Source organism: Drosophila sechellia, chromosome 3L (genome assembly GCF_004382195.2).
Source record: "Drosophila sechellia strain sech25 chromosome 3L, ASM438219v1, whole genome shotgun sequence".
Lineage (NCBI taxonomy): Eukaryota > Metazoa > Arthropoda > Insecta > Diptera > Drosophilidae > Drosophila > Drosophila sechellia.
Genome location: NC_045951.1, coordinates 14066330 through 14090872, shown reverse-complemented (window position 1 = coordinate 14090872; position 24543 = coordinate 14066330). Strand labels below are relative to the sequence as shown.

At 39.3% G+C, this 24543-nt stretch overlaps 1 protein-coding gene across 3 annotated transcripts in view; it reads left to right on the top strand.

The window, feature by feature from the left end:
• The window catches only part of LOC6605664 (serine-rich adhesin for platelets), a 110083-nt gene that overhangs the window by 84824 nt on the left and 716 nt on the right, over positions 1 to 24543 (top strand). For 2 of the 3 annotated variants that reach the window (XM_032719232.1, XM_032719233.1), the window contains 4 exons: positions 20841 to 23266; positions 23335 to 23463; positions 23573 to 23987; positions 24357 to 24497. In XM_032719232.1, coding sequence (XP_032575123.1) covers positions 20841 to 23266; positions 23335 to 23463; positions 23573 to 23987; positions 24357 to 24497 — 3111 coding nt within the window. Of the gene's footprint in view, positions 1 to 11343; positions 11467 to 20840; positions 23267 to 23334; positions 23464 to 23572; positions 23988 to 24356; positions 24498 to 24543 lie in introns of those variants that run through there. The other variant, XM_032719235.1, reaches the window with a different exon arrangement.

Below are 24543 nucleotides of genomic sequence, written 5' to 3'. Positions count from 1 at the left end.
AAAACGTCGATCCTCTGCTAGATTCTTCTCCTCTCCCACCCACACACTATTCAGGGATTTTTGCAACTTGTCCTAGACAGCATTTTTCCAAGGAACCTGCATGTACACACACTCGTGAATAGCAACCGTCGTCTATTTATAGGCTTTTCTGATTCTCAGTCCCGCGATCTCCACACCATCATCTCTCGGTCAGACTCTTACACTGAACAAAAGGATCTACTGAAGGGTAAATCAAGCTGAAAACTTCGTAATTTTCGAACATTTTCACATTTCAGTTTGTATATCCCTATGGCTTGTTTAATATTATATCTTATACTACACTGACGAGAGATTTTCTTATGCCGAATATATAAATTCGAATTCTATAGGTGATTTCAAACTGTTTTCCTAGCTTTTTTGCAGCAGGGAGTGCATAGAGAACAAAAACTGGAGCTATCAGCATACCACACATAAAAAACAGCAAACTTATAAGCTTATTTTCACGCTTTTTAATTTTTGCTTGTAAAATAATTAAGCTGAAAATAATGAAACTTAATCCCAGAGAGTGGGTGAGCTTTAACTGGGTTGCCTCAATAACCGCTGGGCGGGATTAACACGCTTTTTTTCCCGTTTTAATCCGGGGGGCATTTAAAACAGTAGCCGAAAAGAAGGTGAACAGCAGAAAATACACAATTGCCATGGCGATTCTCCCTTCATAAGTATGCAGCTACTGTGAGAATGCTTCCACACGGAAAAAAATAATTACCTGCGCATCAGCAGGACAAATTGCCACTACTTAAGCTGCACATTAAGCCGCTTTCTGTGGCGGTCCCCTTGAGCTTTTCCAGTTGCCAATCCCCGCAAGGCTGCGCACAACTGCAGTCATAGTAATGCTTAACGAACTTACAGTCCTTTGTTAAGCTTTGATTTAAAACGGAAAAAATATTAAATATCGAAAAAATTCCCTTATAGTGCAATGACCACACCAGCGAACAACGATATATAGAATAAAATTTAAAAAAATATAGTTGCTTCTAAAACTATTAGATCACGACATGAGCTTAACTCTGTTATTGATTACCTTTTAACCACCAAAAATTGCATAATGTTAAGTAAGTTGTTACGCTAACATAATCCACGTCAAGGGGGACTGGAGCTTACTTGCCCGGTTTTGGGGCGTGGCATACGTTTTAATTAGCCCTGGGGTGATGTGCATGTTACCTTTCATTGCCCCAAAGCTTGTCAAAAGTGCAAATAAGTTTCCGACAGCTAAAACTTTGATTGCCTCCCCTTTTCTCCAGAAACTCTCACAATGATTAGCCATATTTGAGATGAAACCGAAACTGAGAAGACCATTTATAAGGATGAGTAGCCACAAAGCTCGTGTTGGTATCACTTTCCTCATTTGTTTCCTCTACTTTCCGCTGCATGAAAATGCAATAAAAAGTAATGATGAAGAAACGAAGAAGACAAGTCGACAGTGAAAATAAAATGATTTAAAATGAATCGCAAACTTTGAACTCGGACTTGAATATTGGCAACAAAAAATTGCATCTTTGAATTTATAGCTATTTTCGCGTGGGCGATTTCTGTTGTTTTCCCTTTCTTTCTTATTGTGACTGTCGAGATTTCATAATAACACAGTCGGCTTGGTTTTGTTTGTTAACCTGAAAGTGAAATGCATTTTCATTGGCTCTTTGCGGTGGGTGGGTTGGTGAGGGGGAAAATTATCGCTTTATCACGATTCAAACGGTACCACTTTCTCAGCTTCATTTGTAGCAATAATTATGCAATTTGCTCTTCGAAGCCGCGATTCCAATCCGAGTCCAAATTCAAAGTTGAAGTCGAAATCGTAGGCCCCTGCAATTGTAGCATTTCCTTCGTTTGCGTTTTCATTTCGATTCGATTTGAAGGCTCTGTGCATTATAATTTCTGTTGTTATTTATAATTGTTGGACATCTGAGCGTTGTGGGTGCTTACTTTTCTCCAAAGAAAAAAGGGGGAGGGACCGACAATGGTGGTTTGCATAGCTATCACTCGCCCGATATCTTTTTCTCTGGAGTAACTATAACAACTTAATTGTTAAGAAAGAAACGATTTGGGGCGATTTTTCGGTTATGACAAATTAATTGGCTGCAATTGTTTTGTCTGGCTTTGAGTCGAGAAAGTTATCGATGGCTTTGTTGCACACAACTGGTGCAAGATGTGTTTATCTGTGAATGCAGATTAGGTGGTTATGGAGCTTTGAGATACTCAAAACTGCTTTAATAATAATTGTTATCTGGTATCTGGTCGGCAGGCACACAACAGAAGCACTATATTCAGTCAATATTATTGGTTTGTTGCATAAACTAATAATTTGGTAGCCGGATCAATGACTTTATCATAATATATTTTGGACTGCGTACAAAAGCAATGAATATAAGGTTATTAATTATATCTCAAAATAATATTAACAAGCCAATTAAAGGGAATACTTTTTTCAGTTATGAGACATAACCTACTCAGATTTTTAGCTGTATGCGAAATTTAAAAAAAATGCAAAGCCAACTAAATTATTATTTGTTTTAGGTAAGCTCGTTAATCTTACTAATATTTTATAGACCAGTCCTAAGATTCTCTTCTGTCTGAAATGACCGCAATACAAATAAATTCTTGTGCGACAAAACAAAAGCGTTAAAAAGTCAGTGAAATCCGCAGAGGCACAAAAAATTCGTGTCAACGAAGTGTGTCACAAATTTTACCAAAATAACTCTTAACCCATTAACTTAAACTTTTCGTTCCGTATGATCTTCCATTGATTGCCCCGCAGACGAAATTTGATCGATCAGGCGACTCGGTTGTTGTTGCCAAATATTTTTGCCAGCCGCAAGGCAAAACTTTTTCTTTTCTTTTCATTTCATTTTTTCCAACTGTCTGCCTCGTTTTCTTGCCGGTTATTATTTCTCCACATTTTTTCATCACATTTTTTAAGCCACTCGGTATGTGGACCACTGTAATTGGAGATGCGACGATGTCTGGAGCCCTTTACTTTGCTTCCTGATCGAAAACGTATATATACGTACTTATTTTCCATAACGACAAAACGTGAATCGAATTGTTAGATAAATAGCGTCAGGTATTTGGCAACCTTCTTCCTGAAAACAGAGTTTTCGGCTTGCAACAAAATTAAATTTAAACAATTTAATTTGCTGGCAATTTCATGTGCAAAGCAAAATTGTTGAAATGGCTTAATTAATTTGCCCAATTTTTTCGTGTTTTATTTTATTTCGGTTGTTTTTTTTTTTTTGCCAGGGGAACACACTTAAGTTGGTCAACTCAATTGCCCAATCCCAAAATGAGACCCAAGCCCAGTTAACAGGAAAACAACCCAAACGAACCTCGACAAGCCCTCAGATAAACGCCCACTCACCTTCCATCTCCCTCCAACCGCATCGGCCCGTCTCTCTCACACTACCTAGTTCGATTTGGTGCGACTAACTCACGCCTACGATTTTACAGTTCTCCGCTTGTTGTCTCGACTTAATTTGATAAGATTTATTTCGATCCGAGTGGAGAGTCGAGGAAAAGGCCAAGAAACCCAGCGAACATCGAACATTGAGAAATGTTTGCTGCCCTCAATAAATTGTAGGACGAATCCAAAAACAGTGACAAAAACAAACTTGAACTAGTATATTATTGTTTTACTAGTTTAAAATTGTATTTTTGAGTTGGGTTTAAAACGTAAGGTGGCATAAAGCATTTTTTAAAAAAACCAAGTTATTACCTAGGTTATTAACAGTTCCCAAAGTGTGTTGCTATCGTTATATCAAATAAAATCGGCTGTGAAACAATTTTTTTTTTGTGTGTCAACCACTTTGTGGCTAACATTTAAAAATCGTTGAAATAGAAATGTAAACGTTTGCCTTGTTTCGGGTTCTCACTGAGCACTCGAGACTGGGAGTGTGGGTGATCTTTATTTTGTGTTTGTTTTGTTATTGCCCCTCGGTGGGTGTATCCATTGGCTACTGATTGGATTGCAGAGCTACTGCGGTATGTGAGCAATGTGGGTGAGAGGATGGAATCGGAGGGGGACTATGAAGTGGTTTTACATAAAGGTTATTTAGGTTGCAAAGTGGTTTTAATTATATGCAAGTGAGCGCAGAATGTTGGTTTGTTCACTGAGTTAGCTGAGTGGCTAAAACTCCCCAATATATTTTTATAATTAGAACATAAGGAGGTTCAACAAACAATGTTGGTTAAACATTTTAGTTAGTGAATATAGTTATTGCACGTATATTTTACCCCAACAAACTTCGCTACTTCGGTTTTCCCACAATTTCGGCAGCTTCTGTTCTTCAGTCAAATTGTTAATGTGAAAGTTGAGGCTTGACTTTGTGTCTTGTTGCGTTTTTTCCATTAGCCGTGTTTTTTTTTTTTTTTGGCTTAGCCACCCGCCATGTAAATGTTTGGGTTTGACCCGCGCCCCTTTTAGTTCAAAAGTTCATTGTCAAGTCTAATAAAATGTTCGAATGACACGTTAAGTGTCAGCAGCTACAAGAGAAGTTTCCCTGGCTTTGAATTCCCTTTGCACTCCGTTTGAAAGACCGCCGCGAGTAGCAGCTAACAATAGGAAAATGGAAAAATACTGGAAAACAAGGAAAACTGGCAAACCAAAAATATCGTTTACCGCTCTATCTAAGGCTCTCTCGCTCTGTTCCCTTTTTGTCAAATGATGATAAATCGTGACCCGCCAAAGTTTCAGAGAAAATGTTTCTGCAATACCTTCAACCACCTTCAACTTATGCACTTGAAAAAATACTACTTACTAAAGAAAAACCAAAAGCGGCCTCCTTATACTGAATTGTCTTTATAAGACATTATTTTCATGATTTAAACTTGTTTAAGTCACCCAAATAATAATAAATAATATACTTTTTTATAGCATTTAAGAAAGTTTTTTGTTATTCAGACTATTTTTTTCCTGTCAGCTTCTTTTCTATTGAGTGACGTGAAGAGACCTCCAAGAGGGCTACCAATTTTTTTATTTTCCTTACCGTTTTTACCACCTAAGCAGGATACGCGGCACTTCACATTTTAGTGAATTATATAGTTTTTATGGTAAATTTGATTTATGCGATTGTATGTGCAAGTGAGTGAGTGCACTGTTGTCGCTTAGAAATTAGGCAAAACTATAATTTATGAGCCTCCAAATTGTCGATGCCCAAAGGTTGGGACCCTCTTGGTTAGGCGCTGTGTGTGGCTTCACTTCGGTTTTGATTTAAATGCAAATTTCGGATTTTATTACCTCGAGTATCAGTGGGGGAAACGTCACCTTTTCGCACCTTTAATCACGATCCCCGTTGAGTGACAAGTAAATATAAAATTTATCTTTTCGCATTTGCATTTTTGGATAGATGGATGGGGGAAACTCAATGATGAGAAAATAGGATATATGTATTGCTTTTTCAATTGGGAAATTTAAGATTACCAAGGTAAAATGAGCCATAAGAAAATGCCTTGACATATTTTATTTTTCAATTATCGATGACTTAATTTTTTCCATCATAAATTTCCTGTTAACAGTATTCCCTATCATTTGCAATATTGTTCAATTAAACGCACTACTTCGCCACAAGCTTTACTTCTTAAACTCCCTTTACTTCGATAATTGCCATAAATCTCTACGAATCATAAAAAAACGCATTCACAGCCAATCTATAGATTTCAATTTTGACATTAACCCTGACTGAATGTCAATTAAACTTCAACACAAAAGCTGATGACAAATCTCCCCTCAAGGTCACAAAACGGCCAACTGAACCTATGAACGATAACGATCCATTGATAAAATGCCTGAGCTATCGGTACAACTTGCGACTTACAAGCTCATTTGTCAACAGAGTTCCCAGAGCATGAGTATCTGTATATGTATCTGGTGAGTGCGCGAAGTATCTGTATCTTTGCATCGCTAGCGACCTTGCCAAAGTGAAACGGCAAAAGCAATCAGCTGCCATGAAATGTGTGTCTGGAGTGTTACAAATTGGCAAACAACTATAAAAAACTGCACAATAATATAAAATAAATGAAGTGAGCGAAACATGGCGGAGGAATTTTTTAATTTAGATAATTGAAAAGAGAGGTAGACAAAAAGAAATTCTCAGTAACGATGCGAATCAGTCGTTGGTAAACCCAACCCAAGATATTTCAGAACTTGATAATTAATTTGAAATCGGTTGGCAATTGTTTAATCGACCTCAGATACCAAACGCAAAACAGTGTTCCATTGTTCGCTATTGTTTTATTACATTTATTTATGCACGCTTGGCACTTTAAATTATGCACAAATACGGCCATACGCAAAATATGTCCAGCGCTATTTTTATTAATAATTTAAGCGATGATATTGGTTCAATTTGTGCGGTTAATACTGGAGGAATTTTATTAATAAAGTAATTGTTGCTTTCCTTTGATTGATTAATATTTGATTAACATAATTGTGATACAAAAAAAAAACACGTTTTTTCTGGCTTAAAAAATTGTTTAATATGTTTGCTGATTTAAAATAGTGTTGTTTCTGACCAGATTTTTTTACACGATATTCGTAAATTGGCGAACTGCGTCAATTGCGCAATCTCTGCGCTGGCAAAATGTCAAATGCATCAAATCAAATCTAAAAAACACGATCAGACTAATTAAAGAAAATAAATAACCAGCCAAAGGGGAGCATAAAAACCCACGCCGACAAGTCAAATTAATTAAAAACAAAAATACAATCAAAAAAGAGCAAAACAAATGCCACTTGTTGGCCAAAATGGTCCCCTTTTGCCGAAATAATACCCAGCCCAATACTGAGGGCCCAAAGCAACTTTAATCTACAGATGTTTTTTAGGTGTGTCCTAGCAATTGCCACGCCCTCTTTTTCGTCCAAAATCCCATTCCAAATCCAGTTGTGTTTACTTTCTAATACATGATAGCCAGGCCAGAATCACAGCCATGTGAACTTGGTCAACTTGCTGTCGGCTTAATAAAGGTCAACTCCAATAGGGGAACCACTCGAAAAATGTATGAAAAACTTATTAGCTCTTTATATTATTCGATCGGGTAAATTTAAAACTAAAAAAACATGACAATGGCAAAGGTTAGTCGGAAAAATATGAAAACCAGTGTTGCCTCAAGATTCAAAGCTTTGTCTTAATTTCTATGAAAACAGATATAACCATCCGCAGGAAATTATTATGTTTTTCTTAACTACCTTGCATTGCAACAAGATAGACCTTAGAGTACCCATTTTATTATAAGCACAACAAACTTTAAGCACCCTTTTTTTTTAGATTACAATTATTGCCGCACTAATTTATGTTTATTGTTTATTATGTTTGTCGATATTGTTTTTATTGTGTTTATTCCTTTGGGCCATTTCAGCTGTCGGAAAAAATTGAATTTAATTATTTGTAATGGTGGTTTTAGTTCCTTTACCAGCTGGACCAACTGATTGAAATTTATGCCAGCCTTTGTCCGCAAAAATTTATTAATATATCTATGACTTTAATGTCTCTTTTTGCGTGCTGGGTTCCTCGTAGACCTTGCGGATTTTTATGGTACAACGATTTTTAGTGTTTTTCAATTGATGTTTATGGATCGTTTGCGAGTTGTTTATGGTTTTTGAATGAAAAATAGAAGATTATCATGGAAATCGAATGACTTGCATCTAATCCATTAAGGTTCCGCCATTAGATGGCTAACCCGACGCATAACTCCCCCCAAAAAAGTCCGCACTCTTAATGAGCTCGAATATATAAAGTTTTCGCCGCGGTCAAGAGATTGTCTGTGTTGGGAATTCCGTATTTGGGTTTGTTTTATTTAAATATCAAAACCATAAATTCAAATGCAACTGTCAAGTGCAGCATTGTTAGTCGGTGGCCTTATGGGGTTAATGTGCTCATTGTGAAACTGTTTATTTTTCCAGCTAGTTTTTCAGTCTTGTTCCACTTAGTTTTTGCAGCTTAAGATCTGAGAATGAAATCGGAGTGCGAATGGTATCACATTGAGAACAATATTTTATCAATGTCCGACCATTTGTAATAACAATTCATCTCGATCATTGGTTGATATTCTATACAGCAAAAATACGTAACTACTATTTATTTTAACAGTAAACAGTTGCAGCTTATGACTTTTTACCTAGTAAAAACTTGGAAAAAAATTCAATTGAAATTAAAGCAAACTTACACTTACCATTTACACATTATTTAAATGTTGCTTTACCAATACCAAGTGTTGCAAATTCACACCCTTTTTTATTAAATTTAAAAATTAGCAAATGCTATAAGTCTGTTGTAATCGGCACTCTTGCATTCAAATTTAGATAATAAACTTTGACAAGTTTCACAAGATATTTGGTCAACCCCCAGCGGATGCAAATTTATGAGGAAGGACAGCTCCTCCCTTGATGTCGCATGTCACAATGATTTTTGCCTTTTCAAGTTGTGCCGCCAAAGCTTTTTGACGCAATTTGCATTTTATTCGCTATATATTGGCGCCGCAGCTTCTGAGAGGAAAAAAATTGATGGGGTGATGCAGGAGAAGGCCATGCGACATATTTTACAATGTTTGCCATATTTGATTGATTTGTTTTGCCGGCGATGCCCTGGCGCCAGATTTTGTTCTTTGATTGAAGGGTCGCAGAAAATTGAGCGCAAGGTCTTGCGGGATAGAAAACGATTTTTTGCAGCTGTTTTGCATTTTCACACACTTGATTCATTAGTCGAAGTAATAAAACACGAATAGAAAAGTAACAATTTCGGGTGGGGCCACATTTGGTTTCCATTTTAGGCGTCAATCACGAAATCAAATGAAAAACATAGCTCAAAAATAAAGAAAAAAATGTTTGAAATGATAAATGACAATTGGGAATGCTAGAATTCTCTAGGCGAGAAACTCTTCATATTTTCTCATGGTGGGAAAGAAAGTTTTTCACTGCGTTCGATGATTAGCCAAAGGTCGTGGTGCTATTATGCAATATTCTGTAGGAACCCAAGTGAAAGTTTTCAACGCACTTTCAGTTTTTCCCGTTTCCTATAGCGGGTGAAAATATTCGAACCCCAACCGTGCGTCATCTTCATGATCATTAACCACATCGAGTGATCCCAAATGCTCAAAGAGATCTTTATCCGAGAATTTTGTGTGGGCAGTGGGACTCTCGAAGAAAATGTTGAGCCTGAGCTCGATGCTCCGGAGATGGCTTATTAAAAATTCTAATCACATGCAATCACCACGAGTTTTGGGCTGGTTGGATCGCTTTGATTGTTGTTCCCCAGTTTCTTCGGGCCAGTACAATGGCCCGAAGTCGCCGACGGTTATCGATTAATCATCAAATTAAAAATTACCACTGCCAAAGAGAGCGTGGAGCGTGTCCGAAACAACATGAAACACCTCAAAAGGCAATTGGTGCTGTTTTTTATTTCCATTCTGCTATTCTTTTTGGCACTTAAAGTACGTCGGGTCAGCCAATTTAAACAATATCTAGAATTTCGTGGTCGGAAAAAAATAAAAACCACACGAACTTCGATTGGATTTAAATGTTTTTGGCAATTGTATGACTCGATTTGGGCAATAAAATGTGGGGAGCATGGGGTGGGTAAAAAAAACGTGTGTTATACCTAGCAATAAGGATTGATAATTGCCAGAATTTGTGGGACTAGCCAACTGAAAGCGAAAAATACAATAGGGCTTCAAAAAGCGTGGAAAAGTTTTCGCCAGTTAATCAATTTATTTTCGACCGAGTTACGTGAGCTTTTGGGGAATATATTTGTAATAAAAGATTTTTGGATTTCTTACTTCTCAAGGTCAAAAAAATGATTCAGGGATAATAATTCCCACGGTTTTCATGTGATGTGAACATAAAAAAATAATAAGAGCTCATTTTTTACTTATCGGAATATTATCTATCTAGGTGCATGGGGTTGTTGCTCCATAAATCCGGCAAATAGACCATACACAAATCTCGAATTCTCTGTTCTTGACCCACCCATTTCCGTTTCTTGGGAACTTATAAGATAGAAAACAAAACAATTGGTTCAATCGTTTCTTTAACAAAGAAATACGCAAATATATTAAAGTCGTATATTAATTTAAGTATTGCATAGAGGAGCAAATATTTTCTCTGATTCTTTCAGCAATTTTTCCACCCATAAATAACGCTTTGAAGCACCGCCTGTCGTTCGACAATTTAAAAAGAAACGAGGGATACAGAATTAATTCTCCTATGCAAAGCAACAAATAAATAAATTGCCATCAATACAAATAAAAAAATAAATTATTTAAAGCATGGTTTAAATTAAAAACCTCCCTTAAGCCGTTTAATAAGTACATATATACGGACGATCAAATACAATTTTAGGCAGTGATAAAGCTATCAAGAGTTGATATTAATTTTCTGTGTATCATATTACACTTGGCGTTTCTCATTCAAATTAATTAAATCAGATTCTTTCCAAAAATTCTTATCACAAATTTGTCATCGGCTTGTAAACAGCAGAGGAAGGCTCAGCCACATGCTGATCATAATGAAGTTAAACCAACGATACGATCGCTCGACGCCCAGACAATTAAAAATCCCCCGCCTCACAGCCAGAAGAATTGCAAGAAGAGAGCGGCGCAGACTGAGCTGCAGTTATCCGATCAGCTGGTCGCTTGGCGACTCTCTTCGGCTTTCTTCGCGGACCCAAACCTCCGAAGTCGACCGAACGGCAACACAGAGCTGTCGCTGCGCAGAGGTCTCAAGCTCGAGTGCGCGATCAGTTCGCTTTCAGCGATCGTCGCGAGCACTACGTTTTCCAGAGGGTGTCCGTAAGATAAAGATACACTTAACGCGATCCGATTCCACGCCTTCGTCAAGTTTCGTTAGCTGACCGTGAAGTGAGAGAGTTTCGTTCTGTTCGCGCGGATTATATGTAACTGGTGTGCAGTTTGTTTTTTGGCCAAGTTCATTCACGTTGCGCCATAATTAATGTAACGTAACGCTCGAGTCGAAATCGAACGTTAATTGAATTGCAATTCGCAAACTGTTTACATTTCGTATATTTGATTTCTGATTTCCATTTTCGGGCATTTCCGTTTCACTTTTGAGCGCGCATTCGAGCGCAACAATTAATTGCAGGCAATGCAAATTGTCCGTGATTGTTTATGATTGCCAGTTTGGCAACAAGCGCCGCAAAGTGAAATTTTCCTCAAACGCACATAATAATACAAGGAATTAACATAACAAATTATTTCAGTTTTGCCAAAAGCTGATAACTGTTACTGTTAAATGACAAGACAAAACGAGACGTAAGCCAATTTTCAGACAAAATATGGCCCATATATAAAGATATAAAAGCAACCTTCGAGTGCAAACAGAAAGCAAACTGTTTAAATATTTTTTAACGAAAATTCTTAAATGTGTCTGTGGAATCCATGCAAAAACGAAAGTGCTCAAAGCGGATCAGCGGTTAGAGAGAAAGGCAGGTAAGCGATGGGTAGTCAAGAAACAGAGTTGGAATCTTACTGGGAAATTCCATCAGTGAAAGATCGATGTTCAAGTGGAAATAATCAGGAAGTTCTTTATCATTTGATCTCTGGTGAATGAACGGTGTTCAGTGAAAAAATGCAAAGTGAAACGAGCGTAGAAAGAACGAAGAGTAAATGTATTTAAAGAAAGTAGAAGTTTTTTGCAAAAAGAAAACAGCAGAAGTGCCAAATTCATTTTTACACAGTATTTTCCTTAGTATGATTGCTTTAAGTAAACAAATTTCAAACGCCAGGAAACACCTAAGCTCTAGATTTCCAAATTTTTTTTACCTAAGAGTTACTAATTTAGGGTTTAAATTATTGGTGAAGCCTTAAGAATTATATATTTTTCTCATTTTTCTCGTTTTTTTTTCAAACATTTACGCTTTTACATTCAAATCGTATCTGACTTTGCCCAAATTGCATTTTCTCTCACTAATTACGCTGCAATTGAACTCTTCTATGGATCAGTGGGCTTATTCCCCACTATTCCATTGTTGGCGAAATCGATTTCCCTTGACGGAAAATCTACTTCCCCTTTTCCCCATCAGTGGGCAACCCACTAACTTTGTTTCTACTCCAATTTACTTTGTTAGCGAGCGTGATGATGACAAACACAACCTTTCACACTTAGCCAGCCGTGCACGGAGAAAAATATTAACGAATTATTTTTAAAAAGACGAAAACCCAATATATAATTTGACAGTTAACTCTTTTAAGAACTCAATTCATTTATTTATGCCATTTAATGCTACTTAAATATGTAGTTAATCCTTTGTTACAAGAATTATTTTGGGATATAATAACTAGCAATTATATTCAAAAATTGGTTTAAAATGTATTATTGTCAAAGCTAGGCCTAATTTTTCAGTGTCCCTTTGAGTGAGGCTGGAAATTCTCCGGTGATCTCTTGGCCTTCTCCGTTCCCCATTTGCACCATCTCGCCTTTTCTTTTCCTGCTCATTTGTGACACATTTCCTTCACCGACCAGTAAAAGTTCTTTAACAAAGAGCACGGAGACAATTTGTATGCCATGGACAAACATTTCTGCCAGTGAATTGAACTACTTTCATTTAAATCGGTGGGAAGGGGAATGTGAGGGGGCATTAACATAAATATTTGATGCGATTTGCCAGCAAATTTGCTTTGTCAAATGCACCATAAACACTCAACTCAAACTCACCTACTTGGCTGTCTGTCATCGCTGGCCAGCTTTCATTCTATTTTTTGCATGAAAAGCAGCGACTTGTGAGTGCGGAGGGGGCATGCCTCCTTTTAAATGCAACTCCAGCAATCCGGCCATAAAATCCAACATTTAATGCGAAAAAGAGGTCGCAGCTGAATAGTTGAAATTCGCCTGAAACAAATTTTTCGCTTTTTGTGACAAGAATTTGCAAATGTCAACGAAAATTGCGAATTTCGCATTAAAGAGAATTTGGCAAAAGGGGCGGACGAAAAGGGGGAAAATACCAAAGCTCCAAAAAGCGAACCAATTGAGATCGTTTTATAAAGTTTACTTGAAGTTATTTTTTGTCTTTTGGTCGCTTCTTATACAACTTCTGCATTTCTTTTCTGGGGCATTTTGTGTCTGGCATTTTTAAAGAGTCCAGAAAACGGATCCGTAACGGAATCGGTATCACATCAAAGGTATGGACACGATATGCCCTCCGATATATATTTCGATGTGATGTTGAGATATGCGGAGCATGTGGAGCGGGGAGTATAATAAATATAACTCAGGTGGGATCCATTAGGCTGATGATTCTGTGGGAATGAAAAAGTGTAATATTAATCTGTTCATTTTATACATATACATGGACATGTTTTATGTTTTATTATACTATTAAATTAAATAAATCAATGATATTATTTGACTTCACTTGACCTTAGAGGTAAGAAGAGGTATTGAAACGAAATCTGTCATACGCTGGTAGATTTTATTCATTCACATTTTCACTTGAATTGAAACACTCTATTTTTAGCGTGGTTTCCCTTTTAACCATATTGTATTTCCATCCGATCTGTTTGTGTACTTTTCCACTTGTTATTATTCTTTTCGTGGACGTTTCGCCGTCGCATGTAACACTTGTCTGGTCTGACTGACACTTTTGGTATCCGTCAGATACTTTTACAAGCTGGGTATTTCCATTGCGATTGCGCTGCTCACTTCCCCCTCTTGTTAATGACAACTTTGCTTTTATTGCCAGACAAGAAACGAATTCAAAGACACTTGAATAAATCGAAAGGTATACAAATATTTCGGACACCTGTCGACGCAGTATCTTTGTGCGGGATGCCAATAAAAGAGGAATCCAACGGTTGTAAATTCAATTGTTGTCCACAATATTATTTACTGGGGGATCTAAAAATGATTTCTGACTCAATTAGAGGTTGTTGCTTCTTCAATCCCGTGCCGAAGCTCATAGATATTTTCCGCTTCATTACCTAATTGATATTGTTATGGTGTCATAATTATTATCACAACCTTTTCAGCGATAAGGCACAATTTATTGGCAGTGATCACCGAATACCCGAAAAGGTCTGTCATCGACTCTGAGAACCCAGAAGATTTCTCCAACTAATTAGACCATAAAGGCGTCCCACTCTCGACTCTCTGGCCGAACTAATTCCCCAAGTGATTCAAATAAAACCACAACAAAGGTCACGCTTTAATTGATAAGAAAACAATGCAGAGTCTCCAACTTCTAATTCGTTACTTTTCAAAATCTTCTGCTCACTCGCTTGGAAATCCTCAGAGTCGAGCTTCAGGTGACGGGCCCTGCCCCGATAAAGATCGCACCCCAGACAAAAAGTCGGGGGCCCAGAACTCCGGCAGGTGGTAGGTTGTTCGGTTCATGCCACAATCGAGTGCACTCCTCCTCGCAGAGGAAACGCAGAGAAAGATAGAGATATGGATAAAGAAAAAGATACTGAAACAGGGACAGAAACCGAAACAGAAACAGCAACAGAACCAGAGAACAGAAACACTTTTAATAGTTTTGAACCTTTTGTGCTTGGGCTTCCACTTAAAATGTGCAGCGGAGCGTGCCTTTCTCTGGGGTATAAGTAATTAACCCATGTTGCCATTCTTCTTCGGGGCTGTGCAAAACATTTAATTGTGCCGATTGCATTTCCAGCATACGTACATATCTGAAATGCCAAAACACAAAACACTCAAATTAACTCCACTCCACGCGAAGATCAAAAGTTCTGGCCGCCGCTACGGTTCCTGACATATTCAAAGCATTTCCAAGTCGGGGTTATTAAAAGTACCAACTCATCATCATCATCTAAGCCGGCTGGGCTATCTCATAAAAACCGCCAGACTTTCCGGGTTATATAAGCACCACAAGCACCGCACAGCTCCACAAATGTCACACTTGAAAATTAAAGCAGAAAATATAATAAAAACGAAGCCCAGCAGTCTCCACTGAAGCCAATTAGTTGCTTCCGTAATTTCTTGGTATTATTTTAATTATCTTTTTTCAGGCTTTATTTGACTTTTGGTTCTTAGACTTATTTAAATTACTTTTTAACTGCAAAAAGATTTATTGGGTTATACTCATAAAGATCAACAGCAACAAAAAAAGCGTAATAAAGCCGAGCTAAGAGTACAACTAATTTATGGGGAGATGCATTTTTTCGTTAGACTGCTGATCGTAAAATTCCTGGGAAATTATCTTTTCGGATATGGTGGAGCTCTGTGGAAAAGCAAAGTTAGTTTCTTGGAACTACTATAGGGAACTGATTGGATAGCAAAGCTCGCCAAACTATAAGCATTTCTACAAAGTATATTTTTATTTTTTATTCGAAAAGCGTAAGTTGTATATTTTCTGTGTTGTATTTAACGTAATCGTAAATAGAGCCTTCCACGACATTACCTTTTCCATTATTTTCTCTAAGCCTGTTGTGCATAAGTTGTTTTCCACATCTGTTCGTGAGCAAGCATATATCCGTGTACAAATCTGATATATACCCAACTATCAAATAATTCATAACGTTCTTGCCGCAATTTCCGTGCCCCCTTTTCCAATTTCTTTCCTTTTTCTACGCACCTGGAGGCCTTTGCTGCGAAATGGGGAACAACAACAACCACAATGCAAGCAACAGCAATAACAACAACAAAAAATGCGTTTAAGTCAAGTTTGCCGCGAGCTTCTCGAAAAGAGTCGCCGCCGGCTTTTAATGTGTGCTATGTGTGTGAGCCACAGTAGAGCTCCTCTAACGCAACCTACTATAAAAGTTAACAACACATATTATGTTACGACTTCAATTGAAGGGTTAGTTTTTTGTTTTGAAAACTGAATTCCATTTTTGATTTGACATTTTAATGTTTCACTAAAGTAATACTGACTAGTGACTCACTATTTGCTTACTAAGAGCATGGTGAATAATAAGTTATAGCCATGTTCTACTGTAAAATGTTCTTCGTGTGTGGCAGCTGCGATTCGACCTCAGTCGGTGACTGCCCCTGCACCGCGCCCTCGTTTGTGGCACTTTAGCTCGATATTTATGCAACGGCACACACTTCATTTCCCTCTGCCACCTGCCCCCCTTCCCATCCTACCAGCCAACCCACCTCCACCTCCTCAGCTGCAATTTAAGCGCACATTTTTCTTGGCAAGACACATTTTCCTCCGCTGCATCGGAGTAGTTTTTCCAGCTCGCTCTCTCCCATTCTCTCTCTCTCATTGTTTGCAACACTTGGCGCTTGCCACATAACGACAACAGCAGCATAAGCTGCAAGTTGCAACTGCAACATATGCAACAGCAGCAACATATGCAACAGCAGCAGCAACTGCATCGTACCATGACACATTAAATGCAAAACGGCAGCAAGGTGTGAAAAGGGCGGTGGAGGGGTGACTAGGGGTTAAGGAGAAGGAGAATGAGGGGCTTGGACCGGGTCTTGAGCAGCGGCTTCTGACTGCTTCTTCTTCTTGGCCATCTTGCACATGCTGTTGGTCTTTATTTAATAAAGAAATGGCTTGCGCATTTCTTAACGTGCCCTACAACCAGATGGCTATGGCATTTGAGGGGTATATGGGTAGTAAGGACTACAAAGAAAGTTTGAAAGTAAAAATAATTATAAATATTTGTATTTATCTGTGACAATAAAATAGAGAGAAATTATCGATATTAAGGGTTACCATTATCAGTTAATGCGACATATAAATATTTTGAAGTTTTATACCATTTATTAACATGAGCTTTTAAGCATCGGTAGAATAAAATTCTTAATTTCGAAAACTTGTGATTCGTTTGTTAAGGGACTAGCACCATTTACTATTATTAAAATAATTTTGGTAGTTTTCTTGAATCTTTTATTATGAGTCAGTTAAGTTATTTGGAAAGCCTTTGAAATTTTTCCTGCCTAATGAAGACTTAAAAATTAGGAACACGTTCAGTCGACCATATCCTTCGTCCTCGCATCACCCTTATCCATTTTACGCATAATAAGCCGTATACCACCGCCGTTCTAACTGGTTACAGCCCGAGCAGCTGTTGCCACTCTGCATTCCTCTTAACCCTTGTTGTAGTTGGTGCTGCTCTTATGACAAAACAATTTTGAAAACCAGATGTGACGAGATGGAGGGCACAGGTAAAATATACGTAAAGATGGCAAAGATACGCATAAGAATCCAAGGCAAACTTGAAGTTTATTTTTGGCACACACACACACACACCAGTCAAGCAGAGTCGTCAGTCAGCTGGTGGAGATTATGATTATGCAAACGGATTGCAGTGGATAGTGATCATTAAATGGCATTAGATCATAATAACCACCTTAGGCCAGCCGTCAATCCGTCATTTCAGCATCGAACACACTTTAAATAATTGCACATTTCGCCCGAGAGACTTTAATAAAATAATTAAAATGAAATATGCGGAGCTCGCTAGTTGGGAAATCCAATTTTTTCTTATCACCACTTCAGAAAATTGCGATGAGGATCAAAAGAAGTAGAGGAACCAGCTAAAGCGACCGCAGACTGGAGACCGATGGGATAAAATTCTGCGGGCTACCAATCTACGCATTTTTTAACCCCTCTTGGCTCCCGTCAATTTGGAACGTCAAAAGAAGACCGACGGCGGTGCGAAACAAAAAGCAAAACGCGATAAACTGTTTCCATTTTAAAGAACTTTGTTGAAAAGCATAAAAATTCAACAGAAAATATTAATTTCAATTATTTAGGTACCCGCCATATCGCGAAGCTCAGATTTTTCCCACCGCAACAAAAAAAAAGGGCAGAGAAAAATGTGAAAAAGCAAGAAGGGGGGGATCCCAAAGAAGGCAGCATTTTGTTCGCTAAATGCGAGCAATTTGTTACAGGATTTTCATGGGTTCTGTGGGAAAATCTTTAGACCGGCAAAAAGGCCATTTATAATTATCAACTGTAGGTGGCGCTCTGGGAGCCTCTCGCATTGCGGAAGTTATTATAGGAAAACTGCAGTTATGCCACTGCGCGATTTTCCAAAGAACTTGACATTGGATGGCGGCTTCTTCTTTAGCTGCTTTGTCTTCCATTTTCCACTCATCTATTTTCTTCGGTTTCACTTCTAATTAAAGACGACACTTTGGCATGTTTTGTGGCACGGAAATGCTCGAGACAGCTTTGATGAAAGACCAGGTGAATTAAAAGAGGCAAGAACCAAAGATGCCGCAGAAGTCGAACTGAAATTGTCAAGTACCGAGATCTAAATGATATTTTAGCACGCCAATGCAGTGGAGTATTTACGAAAGACCAAAGAATGTAATTGAACATTGAAACTACCAGATCGATTAATAGATGGGGAAATGTGGACTAAAGGAAGTCATTAAATGAATTTAATTAGGCTCACTTGATTGTGTAAGAACATGTCCAGCTACAGAGTGACTTAAAAATAAAGTTAAATCAGAAATCACTAAATATGAGCACATGAAATTACGCCGCCACCAACATCGCATTGCAGTAACTCCCCGAAAAGAATTCATTATGAAATTACCTTTCCACAAGATCTCCTCTTTCACTTATTTGAACTCTCAATCTAAAATTGGCAAGACTCATTATAAGAATACCGTATCAGCAACCTTTCACACAAACTTGCTGGTTCAGAATACCCGTGGATTTTGAGGACCCCCTGAAAATTACAATTAAAACCAACTCCCAGACCCGAACAGATCATTTCCCAGCGGGTGCTAATGTGAAATAAAATTAAAGATCTGGGTAAGAGAGGAAATAAATAACAGTAAATTATGAAATCGTATTTAGAATCGTTTTTCTTAATAGTCGAACCATTTGGCAAATAAATACACGAAAATATACCAAGATTGAACTTTAACTCCGACACCAAGTTGATTCGATTAGCACTCGATAAGCAACGAGTTTTTGAATATTCAAATACCCATAAATACCAAACACTCCACTCATGTTACACTTGCTAGGCGAAGATTAATCGCTTGACAGCATACTCCGCTACAAAAATGCGATACTCGGATATTTTCTTACCTAATTTGATTAATTAAGCCTGTAGTAGCAGATATTTTTTGTTTGTAAGGGAAGATTGGTTCGATAAATAATTACAATTATTTTTAGGGGCTTTATTGTTGGTAGCTAATTCAATGGGAAATATATGTAATTGGGTGATATAATGCAGGTGCGTTGGATGGGTTGAAGTTCCGTCATCGAATGACGTAGCTTAGTTGTCTGACTCAGTTGGGGGATATGGCGTCGATATGGCTCATTGGGCAAACAGTTCGATGAGTTAATATTTATTTTTTGGTAACCGACAGTCTTGTGACTGAAGTTAAACAGCAAAAATCTATAAAAATTGGTATGCAAATTTAAAGCTATTGTGGACATGCCAGCACCTCAAAAACGATTCCATTTATATAAAAAATAATAATCATGACGAATTCGTCTAAATTCACAGATAATCTGAATCTTCCTCTCATGACCAAGGTCAAAGTTCTTTCATAGGCCCTTGACTTTACATTTTGCAATTTTTCACGCACTTCTTCAGCTTGTATTTTTTCCCCCATAACCATTTTTTTGGTTTCGGCACATGCAAACATGATTTTTTCCTGCCTTTCTTTTCATTAAACAATTCTTCTGTTTTTTTTTTTTTTTTTAATTTTGTGCTACTCTTCTTTCTTTATTTTTGGCAAACTTTACATTTGCTAAAGTTCATTAACATTTTGTGTGTGTGGCCAAAAGGCAGAAAGAGTAAATGATAAAATGGAAAAAATCCACGCAGCGTTTTCCATTTTAATGAAATTTTTTTTTTTGTTTTTACATTTTTTGTTCAATTAATTATGCAAATTGTTACAAGTCCGAAGAATCATTCCTCAGCAGCCTGCCCGTATTGCCATTTATGTCGAATACCATTTAGATTTAGAGCCATAAAACAAATCAAAACTATATGCTGTCATTAGAAACTCTTTCTAAGTAAGCCATAAATTATTTAAATAGAAATTGGACATCGAAACACCCCCGAGTGACCCAGAAAAACGTGCGAAAAATGAGGAAGCAGAGTTTGGCTAATTTTTTTCATAAAGGTTTTTGTCAACTCTTCGCTTGAGGGAATCGCTACCATTCTTTTGGCGACTTTCGCTTTTTGGAAAACCCTTTTGTTTTTGCTTTCAAAGTTTTGTTTTCTTCGCATATAATTTGTTTGCCTAAATCTTTGTATCAGCCTCTTTGAACCTTCTCTTTCTTCTCGCTTTTTGCGATTTTTAGAAACGCTTCTGTCAACCGCAGCGTTTAACCAATTTTTCTTGTTATTGTTGCGGTTTTTAATTGCTGGGATCGCATCCGTAAGATTCGCTTTTGTTTTTCGTCTCCGGTTAGCGCATAATGACAACTATTTGGGGGCTTGCTGGAAGCGAAAGTTTCGCTGGCTGGGATGGATGGATGGATAATTATTAAAGTTTTGTAACAGAGCTCTCCCCCGACAACTAATTGACTATTATTTAAATGATTTTTGTCTTTGCTGGAAATGACCTTTTAAATAGTATTTAAATACATTTACCTTTTTCATTTTTTCGATTACCCAACAGCTCACTACTCTAATTCCTATTACCTATAGTTTGTCAAAATGTAGGATATTAGCATGTACCCAATCTGTTGCTAACTTTTGTCTCTAAAGAACTAAATTATAAACTTTATACGAAATTAACTTTAAATATATCATATTTTTCTTAAAGTCACCACAAATTTTTATTTCGGAACTTCCTATGTTTATTAAGTTATTAGAAATTGTATACCTTCGTAGACCTTTTTTTACGTCCACTTGTTTACTTCCCCGTGTTTTATGTTTGACTAACCAGAACCTTTCCCACAATCCTCTTGCAGATCTTGGTACCCTCAGTAACCACCACAGCAATATAAGCAACATCAGCGGCATTAACGCCAGTAGCAACATCCCGGCAGCAACTTTAATCAGCAGCAGCATTAAGAAGACATCAAGTGAGGCGGCAACCACAAAACCTGCTGCACCCCTGATCCCCGGCAAAATGGAGCTGCTGAGCAGCAACACAGCAACAAAAACGACAACGACGACAGCAACGCACCACCTGCATCAGGCAACCACCACTAAACAGCTGTTGGTGCAGGATTACCTCAGCTACGCCTCACCACCCACCTATTCGCGCCTGCCGCCCGATGGTCATGAATTTCCACCCAATTTCAGCGAGCCACTGATCATGCACAGCCACCCACTAAAGGTCACCACCGAGTTGAGTTACGAGATACAGAAAGGCGGAAAGGATGAGTCCTCTGCACCACCGCTTCCCAAAACCGGACCACCAGCCACAGTTCCCAGGAAAGTATATCGCCAGGATTTGGTCATAAACGTAGAGCCAGCACCCAGTTTAACCAGGGACTATCAGAGATCTCTGAGTGGCGGTACTCATCGGAAGCCTAGCGATTGGCGCAAGGATGAGAAGTCGGAGAAATCAGTGCGTGACAAGATTGCCATGTTCTCGTCAAACAACGAACTGGATGCCATACCGCCAGCACCGGCCACAGCTCCCATTTCCAGCTCCTTCACCCGGAAGCCCTTGAATAGGAGCAGTGAAAATCTTCTGGACAGTTGCTCAGCATCCTCGGCTCCTTCGCTGAAAACTCGCGCGATGAGCGTGGAAAATTTGAATGATGTTCAGCGGCAATATCAGTTGGCCAAACAGCTGCCCCAGTTGCACGTGGCCGACTCTATGTATTCCCTGAACACAGTTACGCCCACACCGAGCTACGCGTCTTTGCCGAGAAGAAGCCACGGAGGATCTTATTCCTCTGGAGTAGAAAGAAGGATTAGTTTCTCGGGCGAAGGCGGAGACGCGGCCAACCGAAAGGCAGCCATTACAAATATCCTAGAGCAAAGAAGAAGAAGTTTGTCGAAACTGCGAGGATTGGTCATACCAGAGAGACCCCAGCTGCTGGAACCCATCCTGGATCTGCCGGAGATCAAAAGCCAGGTAAAAGCAGCCAGTGGAGAGGATAGTACCGATAGCGGCTTAGGGGAAAGCCGCAGTACGGTGAATAGGAATTGCCAATTGGGTTCAGGCGGTGCCGCAAATAACTACCGCAGCATTTTAAATACCAATCAAAGAAGACCACTGGAGCAACAGCTCTCGCAACCACCAGCCAAACCACCCAGGACATCGTTGACACCACTTCAGCCAAGAAGCATGATGATACCACCACCACCACCTCCTTTAGATCAGGAAAGTGATACGGATTCGGTGTTTTCGCACACTGCTAGGGTTGCCACTCCGCCGGAGAAGTTTGCACTAACCAGAACCCTCAGTTCCGAAACAAACACTTCGATAGCTAGTTCCAACACCTCTACTCTAACATCAGGATCTTCTGCCGGATCTCAAGCCAGTTGCAGTTCGCTGGGCAGCACACCAGCTGTGGATCTAAACAGGCGGATTCTCAAGAGCCAGGTGATCAATGGCGAAGCCGTTGCGCTCTCCAGTCGCAAAAGTATTCTGGCCTCGGCCAAATGTCGCAGTGCCAAGAGTCGTGGTCAAGAGGAGGATAACGACAGCACCGATGGTGAAGCCTGTTCCCTGGCCAATCGTAGAATGAAGCCCATTTCCAGCTATAAGCTCCAGCAGCAACAGATCCAACTCGGCAAACAACTGGTAGTGGATAAGCTGATCAGTGTGGCTGCCTATGTGGAACTAACCTCGGATACGGACGACAGCAGCCGTAGATCTGATACGCCTGCCAAGATCAGTGCCATGTTCATAGACGAGGAGCGCAAGGCCAGCTTCAAAGGAGATCCAAACCAGGAGGCTAAGGTCAAAGTGGAGCAGGTCAAACCCATGGTCCTCCCAATGCTGCTACCATCCGCGAAAAGGGAACCTCTTAAGCAACAGACAACCGCCGAACTGCGCGAAAAGTTCGAAAGGAGTGCTGCAGCCCAAGCTCAAACCCAAAACCACTCGCCCGTAATCCATAAGGTTACTCAGAAGCCCCATCATGAACGATTCTCCTCGCTGGACTCCCTGGCGTCCAGTTCCTCCGGCGTTAGTTCCACCACCCAAAACGTGAGCACCACCCAGGAAACGGCCACCGAATTCGGCAGCTTTTCCTCTCTGGGCAGCAACCAGAGTTTGATCACCGCGCAGGATGTCCAGCAGATAGTCGAGGAGGCTGACCCTCCATTGAAGACCCCAGAGGCGTTCATCATCGTCCTGCAAAGGGAAAATCCCGAGAGCAGCATCGGTATTACTCTGGCCGGCGGTTCTGATTATGAGGCTAAGGAAATCACGGTGGGTTAACGCATGCCATTCTCACTTTTAAACATGATCTTAACTTAACTTCTTTCAATACCCACCAGATCCACAAAATCCTGAGCAACACTCCAGCTTCCAAGGATGGACGTCTAAAGAAGGGTGATCGAATCCTTGCCGTCAACGGAATGAGTATGCGCGGACTGACGCACCGTGAATCCATCAGTGTGCTTAAGGTATTTTTAATGTTTGGTTAGAAAAGTGAGCATAAAATTGTGCACTTTTTGTAATCTAGGGAAAGTTATCTTCTTCTTCAACCTTAGCTGAAACATTTTTTCTCAACAGACCCCTCGACCTGAAGTAGTGCTAGTGGTGACCCGATCCGAGTCGCTGGTGGTGAAGGCGCTTACCAAGAAACGATCCTCCCTAGGATCACTTAGCTCGCTTAATGAGAAACCCACGGAGCTGGACTATGAACGCAAGAGGAACTACCACAAGGCCTCCCGATCTCTGGACTTGGATCTTGATCTGGTGTCCAATGAGGCTGGTGAATCGCCAGTGGCTACTACTCCCAGCACTGGATCCGTAAGTCCACCGCAGCCGGCGAGCTTGCACGACGAGGATGCGGAGGCCACCATCGCGGGTATCCGGGCCAGGAGGCAGTTGTCCCGCGGAGATGCCGCCAAGCTTAGCACGAGCGAGCTCCTGGAACGGGCGGCAGAGGCCAGAAATGCCATCGCAGCTGAGATTCGTGCACAGGGTGAGTAAGCCTTTTAGATGAAAAGTTAATTTAAAAATGTTAAAAATTATATATGTACATTAATCGTAAAAGAACTCTCTGCATTGTTTTTTCGTAATATCTAAAAAAAAATCTGTATGAAATGAATTTGAATAAGTATTATTTACACATCCAGTAAATTCATTAATAGTAAGTCAATTTAAATTCCATTAATCAAAATATTTATATTATTTGTTGAAAATACTCCGATAAATGTGAAATTTATTGTATAGTACAAAAATGAAAATATTTATCCCATATTTTTTATTAAATTTGTTGCAACCCTGCCCTATTGTATATTTCTAAAAGTCCAGTTCATAAATTATTTAAATGAGTCCGGTGTCATTATAGCGGAGGATGCGGCGGCCAGTGGAGGTGGAGCTCGTTGTGTGGAGATTGTTAAGGACAGCTGTGGACTGGGCTTCTCCATCGAAGGAGGCTTTGATTCGCCGCTGGGAAATCGTCCCCTTATTGTCAAAAAGGTGTTCATGGGTAAGGTTAATTTGTCATCCTCTCTTTAAAGCGATTATTAATGAAG